At 40.1% G+C, this 16,844-nt stretch overlaps 2 protein-coding genes across 4 annotated transcripts; both read left to right on the top strand.

The window, feature by feature from the left end:
* The first annotated feature begins 522 nt into the window (after positions 1-522).
* Positions 523-8,401, top strand: rtn2a (reticulon 2a). 3 transcript variants are annotated; one of them, XM_077611306.1, is made up of 10 exons: positions 523-1,066; positions 1,895-1,948; positions 2,386-2,883; positions 3,037-3,201; positions 6,065-6,272; positions 6,426-6,564; positions 7,496-7,565; positions 7,645-7,691; positions 7,772-7,830; positions 7,952-8,401. In XM_077611306.1, the coding sequence occupies exons 1-10, from the start codon at positions 1,036-1,038 to the stop codon at positions 8,025-8,027; spliced, it is 1,347 nt and encodes a 448-aa protein (XP_077467432.1). In that variant the 5' UTR covers positions 523-1,035; the 3' UTR covers positions 8,028-8,401. The 3 variants fall into 3 exon arrangements, with proteins under 3 accessions (XP_077467432.1, XP_077467433.1, XP_077467434.1); XM_077611307.1 differs by having other exon boundaries at positions 789-1,066; positions 3,040-3,201; XM_077611308.1 differs by lacking the exons at positions 523-1,066; positions 1,895-1,948; positions 2,386-2,883; positions 3,037-3,201 and adding an exon at positions 3,719-3,831.
* A 964-nt stretch (positions 8,402-9,365) lies between these two features.
* On the top strand, positions 9,366-16,599 carry rhoub (ras homolog family member Ub). Its single transcript, XM_077611312.1, has 3 exons — positions 9,366-9,771; positions 12,572-12,630; positions 14,740-16,599. Exons 1-3 carry the CDS (start codon positions 9,552-9,554, stop codon positions 15,193-15,195), a joined length of 735 nt encoding a protein of 244 aa, XP_077467438.1. The 5' UTR covers positions 9,366-9,551; the 3' UTR covers positions 15,196-16,599.
* Positions 16,600-16,844: the final 245 nt, after the last annotated feature.

The raw sequence follows: 16,844 nt of genomic DNA, 5'->3' as shown, positions 1-16,844 counted from the left end.
TTACTAAGGATTCATAAAATATATATTTATTTTGATGTTATTACTATCATTTTTATACTATTCAGAGTTAATACAATTTGTGATGTTTTTATTTTATTGAATTTTTTTTTTTTTTTAAATGTTTATTTAGTTATTTTTCTAAATGATAACATTGTATTTAAAATTATATCAGTTTTTTTTTATTTCCTGTGGCAAAATAAGCACGAGCTACACTAATACTAAAATTTTCTATTGCATAAGGTGCAGCAAAATATTTCTTCATGGGCTGCAAGTTTGAGATCGATATAGCACTTTCACAATTCGGTTGGCTCCACCCTCTAAAAAAAACTCCAAATATGTAGGATTATACTTCCATTTTTTTGTGTATGTAAAGCATTTGTAATAGATTCCTAATAACAACAAAGCTCAAGACTAGGCTTTATCCTTCATGCATGCAATAGCTGCAGCTGAACATCTCCCCCATGTGGTGTCTCTGTCAAACATCTTTTGGAAGGTTGCCTTGAGAAAAACTGGCAGATGCCAGGAGCACTTTAACCGTGGTCACCATTTCTTCATTTCTAAGATCAAAATTTGGTGGATGAAATAGACAGAATCATGCAGCGAGTCCCACGCGCTGGTTTCTCATTCATTATTGACAGCTCCTCCCATCAGATGCTCCCATGGCTGCTCATCACGACCCGTCGTCCAGACCAGAGCCATTCGCTCATGCGTCTCTTCGTTTAATGTAGCGTGCCTCGCTAGCTTCAGCGGTAGCGCTGATGTGAGAGCAAGCGGAGAGAGTAGGAGGAGGGGGGAGGTGGCGTGGGAGCGCGAGGAGGATGCTGGTGCGAGGCAGGGTGGGGCGCTTGGTTGTGTGTCGGAGCCGGAGGCAGGAAGCCGCTCACCCACGTAGCAGAGCATCACACAGGCAACGGGGAGCGAAGGACCAGAGGGTTTTTCCTCTCGGTTCCCTGGCGATACATGAGAAAAGGGGCGGAAAGGGGCTGGGGGGGGTGTCTTCCGGACTGGGAGGGCTCAACCATGTCTTGATGGAGTATGGGCCAGATCTTAGGATTCTCCCACTGCCGTGAGTCTTCTCGTCTTTCCTCTCTTTCCGGCTGACGTGCTGTTTGTCATCGTCATAGCTCTCGCTAGCCATATCGTAGCTTTCGTCTCGATGCGTTTCCATCATTTGAGGTTGCGGCAGCACAGTTATATTTGTGCACACCACAGGAAAAGAGATACCTAATTCATTATTTATTATTGATGGCTAACTGTTGTAGCAATAGCTTTAACATAACCTTTAAAAAGCCAAACACCACTAAAGTCCTAACTGCAAATGCAGTGAAACGGGTAAGAGAGTATTTTTAATTTGCTAAAAAGATTTTTCCCAACCCTAACTGCAAATGCAGTGAAACGGGTAAGAGAGTATTTTTAATTTGCTAAAAAGATTTTTCCCAACCGGTGCATTTAACGAGATGCATTTAATGTTGTGAACTTTTGATATGAAACAAAAATACCTGTAGATGTAAATGTTGCCCTAATTGGGCAAAACATCGTGATATTTTGTTTCAGTGAATCACAATTGTCTTAAATTTGGTAAACAATATATTACAAATGTGTTTACAAAAGAAATGATGTTGTGTACCCAAACACGGTAGTTGATTCATTCAAATAAATAATGCATTGGATTTATAAAGCGCGTTTCAGGACACTCAAAGAAATGTTACATTATTTTATTCTTCCACTCCACACTAGATGGAGGTAGCCTACTAAAGTACAGCTAGCATTTATAGGATATGCTCGATGGCCAAATATCAGCATTGAGCATTTACTTGGTATTGATTGCTAATGCTTTGCTTGTTTTCTATATGAACCATTTAGCAACAACTTTTACCTCTTTTTCTTTTTACAGAGGAATATGGCTCAGTGGCCTCCACTCCAGATTCAACGCCCCCGTGCACCGATGGTATGAAAGCTGTGCGCAAACAATCTGACATGACTCACTGGAGTTTCTGCTTTTAGAATTGTAAAAGTGCGACAAGTCTGACATGTCTCTCTCTCTTCAAAATATCTGAACTGAAGAGCCACAAGTGTTCACTTGCTTCCTTTCTGATGCTCGCACTCACATAAGCTTCCATCGCATTCCTCAAACATCAAACATTGAGACCCCTGAGGAAATTTCATGTGATCAAACGAAAGATATACATAGTTAAAGCAGCCAGTGAATTGCAAATACAGTTAGTTAGTAAACAGGATCAGAAAATGCTTTCTAATCTATTTTGAGTTTGTTCCAATCTAATGATAACTCATGGCTACTAAAATTTGTGGAAAATGTTTCCAGAAAATCATGTCTGTCAAGGGAAAAACCTCAGCTGAATAAATGAACCCCCCTATATTCTCCAGGTGGTAACGAAGAGTCTGAGCTATATGAGCTACAAACGGCGAGGGACTGGTCCGAGGATGAAACGACGGGATTCGATGATGACGACACGCTGGCCTCCTCCCCGTCCGTCTGGGGGACTCCACGTCAGAGCTCCCCGGAGTTGACGTTCTCCTACATCGCCATCGCCGAGCCCGAGGCCGTGGGGGCCTCTCGCGGCCACCGGGTTAGGCGCAGGGGCGGCTCGGGGGGGAGTCGCACGTCCCTGGTGCGCACCGACACCCCGGAGACGCCGGTTGAGTCACCAGACGTCGACTGGGACTCCCTGAGTCGGGCAGACGGTGAGGAAGAGCGGGTGGATGCAAGGACTACAAGCCCGAGGAGAAGGAGGCAAAATGAGAATGTTATAATGCAGCCAACGCCCCAAACTGTGGAGGCAGAGACTCAAGGGGGTAATACAGAGGTCACCAACCAGGAGAGCAGATTGGTGCAAGCTACATCTCAACCACAGATACTTCAAGGTAAAACCAGTTCCACGCTGAGTTCTGTTCAACTGACAATTACTAAAAAAAAATCCCGCCGCCAACAGCGGAGTAATGCCAATTGACATGAACTGATTCATCTACCAAGGCCTCTGGTGATGTAGTATGTGATAACATTTCTTGTTTTCCCAGCAGAGGCGGCATCCTTACCGACCCCCGAGCCTGAGTCACCCATTGTTATAGAGGAGCTCGAGTCTGAGTCCGTGTCCCCGGATGCCGTCACCAAAGATACTCAGGAAAAGCTGCTGAGCCAGTGTTTGCACTCAGACAGCGCCACAGTGTGCCCACCACTACAAGGTACATGTCCGTTTTAGCTTCCACCTTCTAAATGTCTCTGTCGATCTCTGGCAAAGCGCCCGCACTGATCGCTTCAATGGAAGCAGATCAGATATCATATTGATCCATTAAGAGCAAGATAAGAACTGCAAACCCTTGAAAAGTCCTCTCCATTGCATCCCTGCAGCAAACAGAGATCAGGGAATGTTAAAAAAATGAAAATGAATAAATATATTTCAATTAAAATAGTATCAGTCTATCAGTCTTAGTGAATGTATAATAAGTAAATATTAAAATAAAGCTAAAACAAATTCATCAGCCCAACACTAGGTACCAGGGTATGCTATATTATGTTTATATATATATATATATATATATATATATATATATATATATATATATATATATATATATATATATTTTTTTTTTTTTTTCATTTTGGCCAAGACTACAATAGCCATAGAGCTCTTTCAGCGTTTAAAAAAAAGCCCTTCGTTGCAAACGTGGGAGTGGGCGGTGCTTCAGGAAAGATTATTTTGGGCTGTCTGAGCGAGCGGGGCCAGGCCAAAAACAGCTGAGGGGGTTCGAAGGGGAGCACGGCGGGACAGCGGGGGTAGCCAGGCGAAACAGTGGCCAAAATGGCGAGCAAAGGTGAGAGAATTCTGCTGAAAATGTTGGAGAAAAGAATGCAGTGGTCACCTACACTATCTTGGCTAGTGTTGTTGTGAACAAAACGTAGTGTTTTGCAGTCTGGACATTTTTGGACTGCGGTTTGTCCGACTGAATATCTGGTGGGGGAAATGACGGGGTGAAGAATTCTGTCAACATTGGCAAAAAGAATACGGCTTGCTTAACTAATTGCTTTTTTTTCATTCATCCTCTTACATATGCAGACTTTGACATTTACTTTGTAGTATTTGTATGGTTTCAGTGGTGTGAGTTCAGTCAAGTTTGTGGATAATTTTTGATCCTTTTCATTCTTCTTGCCATTTTAAATGGGTTCTTAATCTACAGTGGTGAATATTGAATGCAGAGGTCTGCAAGGAGACCTGATGGGCAGACTGGTGTAGTACTAAGATAGACCCGTGAGAGAGAGAGAGAACATGATGCCACATGTTTGAAAACTGCTGTAAAGAAAATATAGGGCAATAGTATGTGGTTATTAATTTAAAAAAATCATTATTTGTGTTCCTTAAATTACTTTGACATCAAGTATTACAATTCCATTTGCTTTGCTGCAGCATTCTGATTATTATAGGAATGTTTGCATGATCAGAATAAACAGATCATATTTAAAAGCATGTAAAGCATAGACCTGTTATAGAAACTCATTTTGTCAGGTGACAGGTAGTCACAGAAGCAACTTAAATCACTATGAGAGCAGAGTGCAACTTGAAGTTTACCTAAAGCTCTACTTGGACTCTTTTCACCAAATTGTAAAATTCTGAGATGGCGCCAGGGACACAAAGTTATTTGTTTTGTCCCAAGTCAGTTGTCACCTGCTGAATTGCACTTTCCACCAACTCACATACACAGAAATCATAGTATTCTGTATACACACTAGACAGATAGATACACAGTGGCACTATTAAAAAGTAAACTCATCTTTGTTCACCAACAATAATAAATCAAATCAATTACTAACTCATACACATGAAAAAATACATCTTCATTTTAAAGCAGTGTAGATGAGGCACATATTTTCATACAGCACCCTAACAAAAAAATTGCAAAATATCAAACACCAATGAAATTAAAGCAATCAATGTGCAGGAAAATCTCTACCTAAAAGAAGACTTGGTTTTGGCACTGTCATAACAGTATGAAATGTTACAATGGGTTTATATTAAGTACAGTAATCCCTCGATTATCGCGGTTAATGTAGACCAGCCATGGCCGCGATAAACGAAAAACCGCGAAGTAGGTTCACCCCTATTTTAAAAAATTAAAAATAAATAAATAAATGAAATAAAATCAGCGTGGATTTTTACATTTTTATGAACTTACAAAAAAAATCTCCCCCCAAAAAATCCGCTATGTAGTGAAACCGCGATATTCAGGGGATTACTGTAGTACTTTCTTTTATGCAAATTAATTCATTGCCTCTAAATCCATAATTCTAATTCACCGAGACTGTCCAGACGCCACCTTCAGTCTCCACGGCAGCTGTTGCCGGGTGACGAAAAGACAGGAAACCAAGCGGGGTGTAGAAAATGGTGCTGACGCCTGGTAGCAGGTGCCGTTCGAGGCTCCATTTAAATTCCCATTGACCGCTTGCTTGACTCTGTCATCCCAGGCTAAATTTAGGATCCCTTATGTGTCCTCTTCGCCGCTCTGGCTTCTCATGTTGGAGGATGATAAGCACTCGCTTCTTCCTTATGTCACACCCCGAATGTTACTTGAACCTCTTGCACCTTGGAACTCATTGATCTTTCCCCACGTTTCAAATTTTAAACTCCAGTAGTACCTCGTTTATCATAGTTAATAGAATCCAAGACCTGCTTCAATTGGACAATTTTTTTATGGTGTCCACTTATGTTATTATAAAACTGTAACTTTAACTCGCAACTTTAACTCGCAAATAATGAGTTAAGCAGTGTCTGACCTAGCCATGATAGCAATTATTTCACATTTAAGTGATTATGCAGTCATTTAATATTAAAAATTAGAAAAAAAATGTATATCTTAAAAAGAAAGGTGGTATTGGCATTGAGGGATACAACACAGTATCAGTATTATATTGCTAACAAGGTTCTATATTATGAATGTAATAAATGATACAGTAGAAATGGTGAAAATTTGAACTACCACCCTGTCTGACTTTTCTGCTGTAATATGATACCCCGATATTTTTATATCTTCACCCGTCCATCATATCTTCCAGTCATGGACCTGATCTATTGGAAGGACACGGAACGAACAGGAATGGTGCTGACTGGCCTGGTGGTGGGCCTTCTGTGCCTCTTCCAGCTCAGCATCATCACTGTGGTGTCCACGGCGTCTCTCGCCATCGTGTGCTTCACCATCTCCGTGCGCATCTACTACAACATCATTCACAGCCTCAAGTGGGGCGATGGAGTGCACCCCTTCCGGTGAGCCCTTTTCTTCAATGTTGTCTTACAGGAAACACCAGTACACTGCTCCCTCGCCATTTTGTGGTTCGGGTGGTTATGGAACGGTTTAACTGTGAAAATCGAGGGAATACTGTATGTGGGAAATAATTTCCTTTTCAATGTGTGCGGCAGGTCCTACTTGGACATGGACATCAGTTTTAGTGGAGAGCAGGCAGAGCAGCAAATGCAGAAAATGATTGTCATGACTTTATGTGCCGTGGACAGCCTGAAAAAACTCGTCTTCGTCAGCAACCTCTTTGAATCCCTCAAGGTGAGACAGGGCGTTCTCGCTAATGACCAGCCAGTGCGTTTGTGCTGGACCTTCCTGGACCTCCAGTCGTTCTCATTAATTTTTTTATGTGTCTCCTTAATTCCACCCATCAAACTGTATCTTTTTGGCAACTCTCATGCTTCATTATGTGTGTGTGTGACACCGGTAGCGAAAAGATTTTGAAATTCATAAAAACTTCCAAGGACAAACTATCTTGAATATTTTAGGTTTGGCAGTGAAAAAAAAAATTGTATCATCATTTTACTACTTAAAACTTTAGGGGAAAAAAATCCATAACCATATGTCTTTGTCTTCATCTTGACTACTTGACTGTTAACAGCATCAGGTTATGCTTCGAGAAGGTTCCAGGACATTAGCAGTAAAAGTTTACTCGAGTGAGAGCTAAGGGATCTTTCACCTGAGGACCTTCCAAAGTCAACCCTGACTTGGCTGGAATGTGGCATGACATGCAGTAGCAGAATGAGGACAGGGTAGGTTCGGGCGGGGGTATGTCGATGGAGCCCCTCCCTGGCAGAGACTGTCCTGTCCCATATTGGGATAAAGTTACAGTGGAATATAAAAAGGGACACTGACACCATTGATGATCCCACTGACACCTCTTTTAGATTTTTATAGGACACGTTACAAAGCAAATGCTTGGTAACTTTTTATATTCTGGACGAGGAGCCGAATAGACATGAGACAAAACGTCCAATTTGTTTGAACTGGAAAAGGCCGGCTGCCAGAGTTCTGATTGATAAGAAAAGACCAACAGTTAGGGAGTGTTAGGGCTTTATTTAAAAAAAATAAAAAAAATAAACAGGATGAATGTCAAAATTGTTGTTAAATGTGACAAAAGTAATGTGCCACTATATGGGTGCTTAAAAACATGTAATGTAGAAGGCATAATGGATTTTATCTTGTGTTCTAGTTGCTGTTTCTGACCTATCTGGTGACGTACCTCGGTGATCTGTGCAATGGCCTCACACTCACCATCATCGGTACCACATTCACGTCTGGAAATGGTCAAAAACCAACTGCATGCTTGCCGTTTTAATGTATACTTCTTTTTGTCCCCAGGTGTGATTGCTCTCTTTTCTGTGCCGCTTTTCTACCAAAGGCGTCAGGTAAAAAGCTTTTACATTCTTCCCATCGCCCCACTGTTTTTTAGATTTAATTACAACGTGATTGTTATCAAATGTTTTAGGAGCAAGTGGATAGTTTCTTTGCGAAGATCCAGGCAGTCATTGACAACGTCAAGGACTTGTGAGTACAGCGCCATCTACTGAGGATTAAGGAAATATGGGAAAACAGAAATGTATCACATAACTTAGCTTATGATCATTTTATTTAATTTAATTCCCTCATTCTTATTTTTCCCCGGCAGCTTCCGACGATTGGCCCACGGCGGCAACCCCCCGCCCGACCTGAGCCCAGGTGATGCCAAACCAAAAATTCAATAAACACTGGTGATGATGACGAAGATAACGAAGCGCCGCGGTCCGTCACTCCAATGTCTTACCCAGACAGCTATGTGTGCAGCTGCAGAGGAGGATGGGACGTTTACTATTAGAATTATCTAAATTATTGGGTTTTAAAAGGGTTCATTCTAAATCTAGCTTTTTTTTTTAATATCCAAAAGGGGCCGTTGAAAGCTGTCGTCCAAATGTGGTCCCCGAGACCCCCGTTTGGAAACTTCACATTGACTTGACATCATTTTTCACTTATTTTCAGATGGAGTGCATGGTGATTTTCAAAGTGTTATTCATTTTCATGACTGTCTTTCATGCGCGAATGCGAGTGTGTCAAGCCATTAAAGTCACTTTTTGTCCTTTTTCTTTGTTTCCTCACGTCAGCTCATCACATTGTGCGTTTTTGCAGTTCGACCATCGATTTTGGGCAAAGTTGCTTTTATGCTGGAAAGCCTGTGGGGTAAGATTCTGCATTAAAAAAAAATAGAAGGTGGCTTTTGGTGGAGGTTTAAGTTTATTCATGAATGATTTTTCTTTTGCAACATACTCATCCCTTCTTCACATGCACCTTGCCCTTCAAAAAATAGACTTTTGTACATGTGCGATGCCTTTGTGATGACATGACTATCTTGTAAGTAAAATCCCTTTTAGAAATAATTAAACTGTACAGGTTAGCCTAAGAATTGTAGTCTCTTCCTACATAACTTGCACTACAACAAAATGAAATAATACATTTCTATTTAGGGAACATACAACAGTAGTAAAACACAAAAGACACAAGTTTTTATTTTTAGAAAAAAATTTCAAATGCAGAAATTAGGTTGTAATTGGCCTCTGAACAGCAGTTTCATGTGTTCAAAATACTATATACATACCATTGTATTCACTTGGTGTGTTGCCACATTTTGCCACACGAGGGCGACAACGTCTAGCCTTCAATTTCCTTAAGCCTAATGACACCAAACATTAAATTAACGTTTTGTTTTCGAGTAACAGTAAGATTTATTTTACACTTTCCTATATTTGACTTTTAATCTTCAACTTGCATACTGTTTAAGTGACGAACGTAGTATAAGCATGTAGTATGGTTTATTATGGGAGTTTCATTTTTCTGGAGGACTCAGAAGGCCACTCAAAAAAAATTAAAATAAAATTTGGGACGTCCAATTTTTTTAAAATCATATTGTAGCTAAAGCTCAGCCCAAAAAGTTATTTCTTGAACTAGTACTCTCTTAAATTATCTTCTATTGCTTATGTTGTGACGTCACAAATCCACAAACAACGTGCCGTCTACTACGCGAAGTGGGCGGAGTTAAGTCAATGAACCGAGCATATATAAAACAGCTTCGCACGCGTCAGGTCATTGTCGTCCGAAAAACCTTTTTTTTGGTGATAATGACCGAACTCCCTAAAGTTCCGAGGCGTTTTTACAGCGAAACAACTCTTATTTTGTTGTTCTTTTAAACATCGGACGACTGGGATCTCATGTTGGAGCCCGACCGGCGACTTCTTTGAATGTCCCCTCATTCAGCTTGCATGGAATACCATCCGACCAAGGCGCCTCCGGTGCCGCCTCACAAAGCCCAAAGTGGCCGACCGGGGCAACCTCATGAGCGGCTGCTGAAGTGCGTCCTGCTCGGTGACGGAGCGGTGGGAAAGACCAGCCTGGTGGTCAGCTACACTACCAACGGATATCCCACTAAATATGTGCCCACGGCATTTGACGACTTCTCTGGTGAGTTCAATGAATTCAATTACCTTTACATTGATTGATAATAACTCTTACAAGGTCTTTTATTCCTGAATTAAAAAACAAAATAATAATAATTTGTATTTCAACCAATATTCCCCCACTGTATTCATGTTAGATGCTTTTCCATTTTCCTTATTTGTCTTTTATATTTCCCCTAATTTTTCCCAAAATATTTTCAGTTATTTTTTGTTTTATTTTATATATTAATATAGCTGTTGGGAGAAAAAATATTTCTATTGGTCAGATTTTACAATAATGTTTATATGAAATTTGTGTATTTTTGTTAGATTTATCTTTCTTGTGTTTTTCAGTATTTCACAAGTTTTATTCATTTATTTTACCAAGTAGATTTTTTTAATTTTGTAATAACTTGGCTTTTTCAATGTTTATCTTCATATTGTTGTCTATCGCCATCCTGTATGTCTACCTGAAGTTAGCTAACATAGCCTATAGCTCTCTGTACCTTGAACCGGATAAGCATTGTCAAAAATGGACAACCGAGTGGACTTTGGATCATCTGCAAATAAATCGCATGGTTCCTGACCACCCATAAATTATGAAATCAAACAATGCCATCTTTTATCAAACACTTACTGCGAGCAAACAGCCACAGAATGGCCCACAACCCATATATTTCACACCATTGTTTTAACCACTTTGTTAAAATAGTGTACTCCTGAAGTAATGTTCATACTTATTAAGAAATTGCTAGATTATTAAAACTTATTCTTGGCAGAGGTGAAGTAAATATGTTTCTACCTGTCTGTATAAAAAAAAAAAGGCGGCATCCACCCAAATTTGTTCCATCTCCCATGGTAATAATAATGAGGCGTGTTTGTTTTCCCCTACTATGTTAATGCATGTGGGTTTTGTTTCATCTGTATGACTCCTCCCTGTTGTTGTTGCTACTTTTCAAAACGTGTCTCTGCAAGGTTTTGGGTAGCAAACCAATGCACTGACCCATACATGAAAGTCATTTCCAGTAAGTCCGAATTGTGTTATGTCATAATCACATCCAGTCATTAGTGCGCCCCTTTGGTTTACGTTTTAAACGTTGTATGGATTCGCTAGCCGTTATTTCTATAGGAACATGCTTGCCTTTTTAATGTACTGCTTTTAGTGCCCAGGTTTGACAAACTGTTTTTGTCATAGAACCTTTAACTCGTCTTACACATGTTGTAGGAACGTTTACCGTAAACGTCATTTCTGTTTAAAGCAGTTTCTCCCGACCCTAAATACGTTTTTCAGTAGAAAATTGGGCCTGCAAAAAATTCTTTGTACAGCTTGATATATTGCATAACAAAGAAAATTGTGTGTGTTTAATGCAAAAATATCTTTAATGGTATGTAACATAATGATTCTTAAGCCAAGAAAAATCACTCGTAATTTCATTTTGTTTATTTTTTTGACAGTAATTTTAAGTCACACACACACAGTCAAAGATAATACAAAATAAGACATGATGCATTAGGTTTAATATGGGAGTCAAGAACTGTTAAACTGTGTTTAAACGGAGTTCTGCACTAATTAGTTTTAAAGCCTACTGTACTGCCTCGAATCCACATAAAAAACACTCAACTGTGGGAAGAGAAACCACAAAGACCCACTTGGCGGCTCGCTGTCAGCTTTTGGTGCGCACAAGCGGGCTCGTTGTTGCGGTCGTCGTAGGCAGCCTTGACCCGTGGGCGCTCTCCTCCACATCTGTCACAGGGGCTCAGAGGCACAGATTGTCTTGACAGAGACTGATTGTGCACTTGGTGGGGCGGGAGGCCGGGGAAGGGGGTCGCAAAAGTGTGTGTGGGGGGGTTCATCGCTGGATGATGTCATTGCTTTCAGGCCCCACCAAAGAATTAAGGCGACCCAGTTTTCTTGGTGTCGACTTTAGGCGTTATGCAACGCGGCAGGTGCTAACAAGTATCACATGAGCCATGTTAGTTAACGAAGATAGAAAAATATGGAATTTGAGGCGTAACATTTGATCGCAATTGAAATTAAACCGGTCGTACCCAAAAAAAATCATTAGCACAGGGTTTGCGGGGGTGCTAGAGCTCATCCTTCCATCTGTTGTTTGCTTCTTAACCTAATTGAAAACAACCCATTCAGTCTGGTTTAGCTAACATGAACGTAAAATAGCTTAGACATGCTAACCCACAGGGATACGTGAACACAAACTCTAGGCAGACATTATACATGTACATTCTTTATCCTCTGCCAAGAATGAATAACATTATTGTGGCTTTCACATGAGTTACTTTATTCATTTCTTTACAGAAAAGCCATCTAACATACCACTCACTTTAAATGTATCAATAAATAGTCTCTCTATAAACACCAACCATTAACAAGTGACACATTTACAGGCATTTCATGTTTGAGATGTTTTTCTGGCCTCCAATCCGAATGTGCAAGCATTCATCTGGTTTCTGGTGTTGACTTCACTTTTTTTTTTGTGTTGGTACTGTGATGAGGCCGGCGGTTTCCAGCCGGGCCTTTGATCAGGTGGATATATGCGACCACACACACCCTACGGGCCTATTGTAAACGTTTCCATGTGCCCGTTGCTTTGTATCGCAAGAACCAATGACCCCGGCCGGCGTCTAAACTCGGGATGACTCACTCGCTTTTCATAAATGAGGCCCGGGGGAAGAGTCGCGTTAAACAAACAAATCGGCTTCCCGCTCTTGTCAAAAACACGACCGATGAGTACAAACCGTCCCAGCGGCCGTGTACGCGTGTCTGAATCCAATTGACGTCTTTTTTTTTTCTTTCTCTTTACCCGCAGCTGTGGTTCAAGTGGACGGAAACCCGGTTCGACTACAATTGTGCGACACTGCGGGGCAGGTGGGTTCAGTACACACACAAATATCCAATGAGCGACAGTATGAATTATCTTGGTGCAAAAGATGGTTATTGAAAGTTTTCAGTATGCAAAGAGGGAATTTTTTAGACCTCTCATGAGAGGAAATTATGTTTCAATGCTATAAATGAAAATATATTTGAAAAAATGAATGCAGTATTGCAGTGCGGTGGAAAAGCATTTGCCGCTTTCTTGATTTATGTTTTTGCAAAGTCGTCACGTCAGTTTTTGCCATTACACATGGCTTGATACATTTTTTTGTGCCTTGATATATTATGTTCTTTCACAAAAATGTATTTTGTATTTCCTTGGGTTGTCTCAGTGTGGTTCTAAGATTAGTTTGGTGAACTGTCTATAACAATTGTTTTTTTTATTTTTTTACAATGTATACAAAAATGGCTCAAATAGTATAGATGTTTTTTTATTACATTTTCAGATTTTTTATTTTTTTTGCTCATACAGTTCCAATACCATTTTTTGTTCTGTTATTACACGTAAAAAACTAAATTTGGTGTTTTTTTTCAATTAATTAAAATAAGATGTTTTCCTCAAGTGCACATGATAAAATAGTTTTCTGTCCTTTTACGGTAGCCCTTTTCAATTGAAGCTTCCATTTTTATGACTAAAAGCACAGGTATGGCAGCCATTTGCCTGGACTGGTCCAGTTATGTTTTTGGATGATTGTGGATACATAATTCTTTGGTGGATCATCAGTTCATTGCATGAGTCATATGCCAGGGATGCCGTTTGATTCACTGTTTTGGCAATAAGATTAGCGTATTAGCAGTCAAGCCAAAATATCTGACTAGTGACAACCTATTAATGGTGCGTTTACACCAACAATGATGTATTGTAATATGAACAGGACTAAAATTGTCATATTACAAGATTAAAGTCATCTTGAGGCTTATTTTTGCCTTAGTTTTTTTCATTTTCAGTGATCAACACAATTTTTTTAGCACAATATCAGGAGATTGTAGTCATAGGAGGAAAAAAAATTGTTGACTTTCGAGGTTGAAAGCCTTATTTTTACGTGACCTGGACATAAGTGGTAGGTGGATTTCAACTAATTATAATTATCTGGGCTTGGATTTCTGTCACAATTGCTACAATGCCATGAATGAATTCCACATATCACAGAAATTGCGTGCAATTGTGAAATTAAAGCGTCACAAATTCAAGTGGAAGCAACGACAAAAAAAGTCTAGTTTCATAAGCACGCTTTGACGAAGCCCCCCGTTTGATAGGCGGCCATATTGAGCCGCACGCAACGTGTCATGAGCTGCAGCCGGCACGTTGGCGTGTAAGGGCAAATATGAGCAGATTAGCGTCCGCGCTTATGTAATTCCACGTGCCAGAAATGGTCGCCGTGTCTGCCAAGTGACTGACTGACTGACATGGGGCGAGCGACACGTTAAGACGCGGTGGGCACGTGGGTGGGGGGGTTTGAGGGGGATGAAGGGAGATTAGTGGAAGGGGAAGAAGAGATTTGATTTGGTGTTTGTTTTTGTTTTTTTGAACTTTTTCATCAAATTGCGCTAGTTGTTGTATCATTTGAATTATTTTTTAAATATCACAAGTTGGAGACTTGCCATGGGAATAGATTGTAGTGAATGCGAACGGATGTATTTTAACCAAAATATAGGATTAAATCATGTTTAAATTTGAAAGAGCCACACCAATTTTGGGATTTTGGGACATTTAGAGGTCACGTCTTGTTTTTGGATTATTATTTTTTTCATTTATAGCATTTCTGCTCATTTTGAGCTATTTTTTATTCATATATGTTCATGTTGGGTCATCTCGTTTTCATTTTGGGCAATTCACAGTCACTTTCTGTTCATTTTGTGTCAATTTCTGATCATTTTTGGGACTTCCCAGATCCGTTCTCTTCATTTGTCAATTTTTCTTTGAGCTCTTTCTTAGTCTTTTTCTCAGTTATCAAATAACATTTTGTTATGAGTGCATGTCCTTCAAAACAGATGCCCTTTTTCCCCAACTAGTTTTCGGATGCTGATACATAACTCAAACTTATGCAAAACAAAACGGGAAACAAATTGTTTAACCAGGCCATTTTTTATCTTTTCCACCAGGATGAGTTCGACAAACTCCGCCACTTTTGCTACAACCGCACGGACGCCCTCCTGCTATGCTTCAGCGTGGTCAGCCCGGCGTCCTTCCAGAACGTGTGGGAAAAATGGGTGCCGGAGATCCGCCGGCGCTGCCCGCTCACGCCCGTCCTCCTGGTGGGCACGCAGTGCGACCTGCGGCAGGACGTCAAGGTGCTGATCGAGCTGGCCCGGCGGAAGGAGGGCCCCGTGGCCGAGGAGGACGCCCGCGCGCTGGCCGACAAGGTCGGCGCCGTTGCCTACGTGGAGTGCTCGGCGCTCACCCAAAAGAACCTGAAGGAGGTCTTCGACGCCGCTATCGCTGTGGGCCTGCGTAACTGCGAGCGCAGGCTTCGGCGCGAGAGGAAGGTGCGCAGCACGGCCGATAAGATGAAGATGCTCTCCAAGTCGTGGTGGAAAAAGTATGTGTGCGTCCAGTAGAAGCGGGACGTGGAAAGGACCAACGCGTGCTGTATGTTGACTGAGCGCTCTAATGTGAAAGAGTTGCATTAGATCAGCGTATGAACTGAGGAAACTATACTGGGTTTCATCTTTTTTAACTCGGCGTGCGGTACACTGTAATTCCACTTGCCAAATTCAGCCAAATCTTACCTTCACAAGGTGAAGAGAACGTGTTTTTTTTACTCCACATTTAATGCTTTATTTGATTCACTATTTTTTCCCTGATGAATACCAAATCAAACAGTTTTTTGGAGTGTACCGTACACGAATGAACGCCAGGATTTACGGCACCTTTTTAATCCGTTGTTTTCACCGTTTGATAGAAAAGTGCAGGTTTTTGAGTGATTTTCAAATCAAACGTATTGAAACTGGATTTTTTTTTTTGGGTGACATGGACAGATTTTTTCACTTGGAATGGTAGCAAATATATTTCACTAAAATGAAATGTCAATCAATATAATTATTTTCTTAGTTTTATAAAACAACCAAAAAACAATCTTTTTTTTTTCAGCAACAAAACTGGAGTTTTTTAAAATCTGATTTTTTTTAAATCTAAAAATTTTCTAAATATTTTCTTACTATTTTAGTAAAATGGAATCACATTATGCAAGGCATTTCCTAAGTATAAAAACTTTGCACATTTATGGTTATATCTACTTATGCATTTTTTTCCTCCAAAAAAATGGCAAAAACATGACATCAAGTTGTCTACTTTCATTTATTTGTTAAAACAAATTATCACATAGGTTGGAAAGTATTGGTTGTTTCTCAACATGGATTTTAACATTTAAAAATGTGCTAAATTCTGCTCTTCCACTTTTCCTATTTTTTTTTAAACTTTGTTTAGAAATACAGACCATGATTGAATTTTTATTAATCCAAAAAACATGTCATACCTCCCACTAGTGATGTTTTTTTAAATCCATGTCATCATATACTGTTGGTGAATTTCATTTAATGACTAACTAAAGTCGGATGTTGCCACGCAAATGACATGCAACGGTTGACCTTTGGTCCGCGTGGTGGTCCGACGCCAAAGTCCGCAAAACAAACGCGTACTCCCCTCAACTAAAGAGCGTGCCAAAGCATTGACATGTGGTGATGGTGGTCCGTGATGGTCCATTTTTACGCTCTTCTGTTGACCACCAAAGAGACTCCAATTCTACTGTACGTTTTGCTTCTTATTTTTCAGAAGCCTGTATTCATTCATTCATTGTTTCTTCATATCTGATCATGAACAAAGCGGATGCCTGAATGTGCCATGTTCACTTATGTATGTTACATAGTATATATACGTCCTATAAAATGATGTTTGTAATGTCACCATACTTACTGTAAGAGGTAATTAACAGCAAAATAAAAAGAAAAAATTTAAAGTGGCAATATTGAAGGTTTTGTTAGTAGTTTTTGGAGTTTCTTCATTTTTTATTTTTTTTATTTTGGATAATACACTGCCCCCTGGCGGCAAAGGTCAATATGAGACTCAACGTGACTGCAGAGCACGCTTCTGGTATGAAGTATATTTTCAAAAATATCACATAAAACAATGATTAACTAATTCATATTGATGTCTAACGAGTTGCTTACGTTTTAGGACAAACCATCGTGTTTATTTTGATGTGAAGACG

Source organism: Stigmatopora argus, chromosome 10 (assembly GCF_051989625.1).
Source record: "Stigmatopora argus isolate UIUO_Sarg chromosome 10, RoL_Sarg_1.0, whole genome shotgun sequence".
NCBI lineage: Eukaryota > Metazoa > Chordata > Actinopteri > Syngnathiformes > Syngnathidae > Stigmatopora > Stigmatopora argus.
The sequence above is the reverse complement of the archived record's forward strand: the minus strand, read 5'-3'. Positions and strand labels throughout refer to the sequence as shown.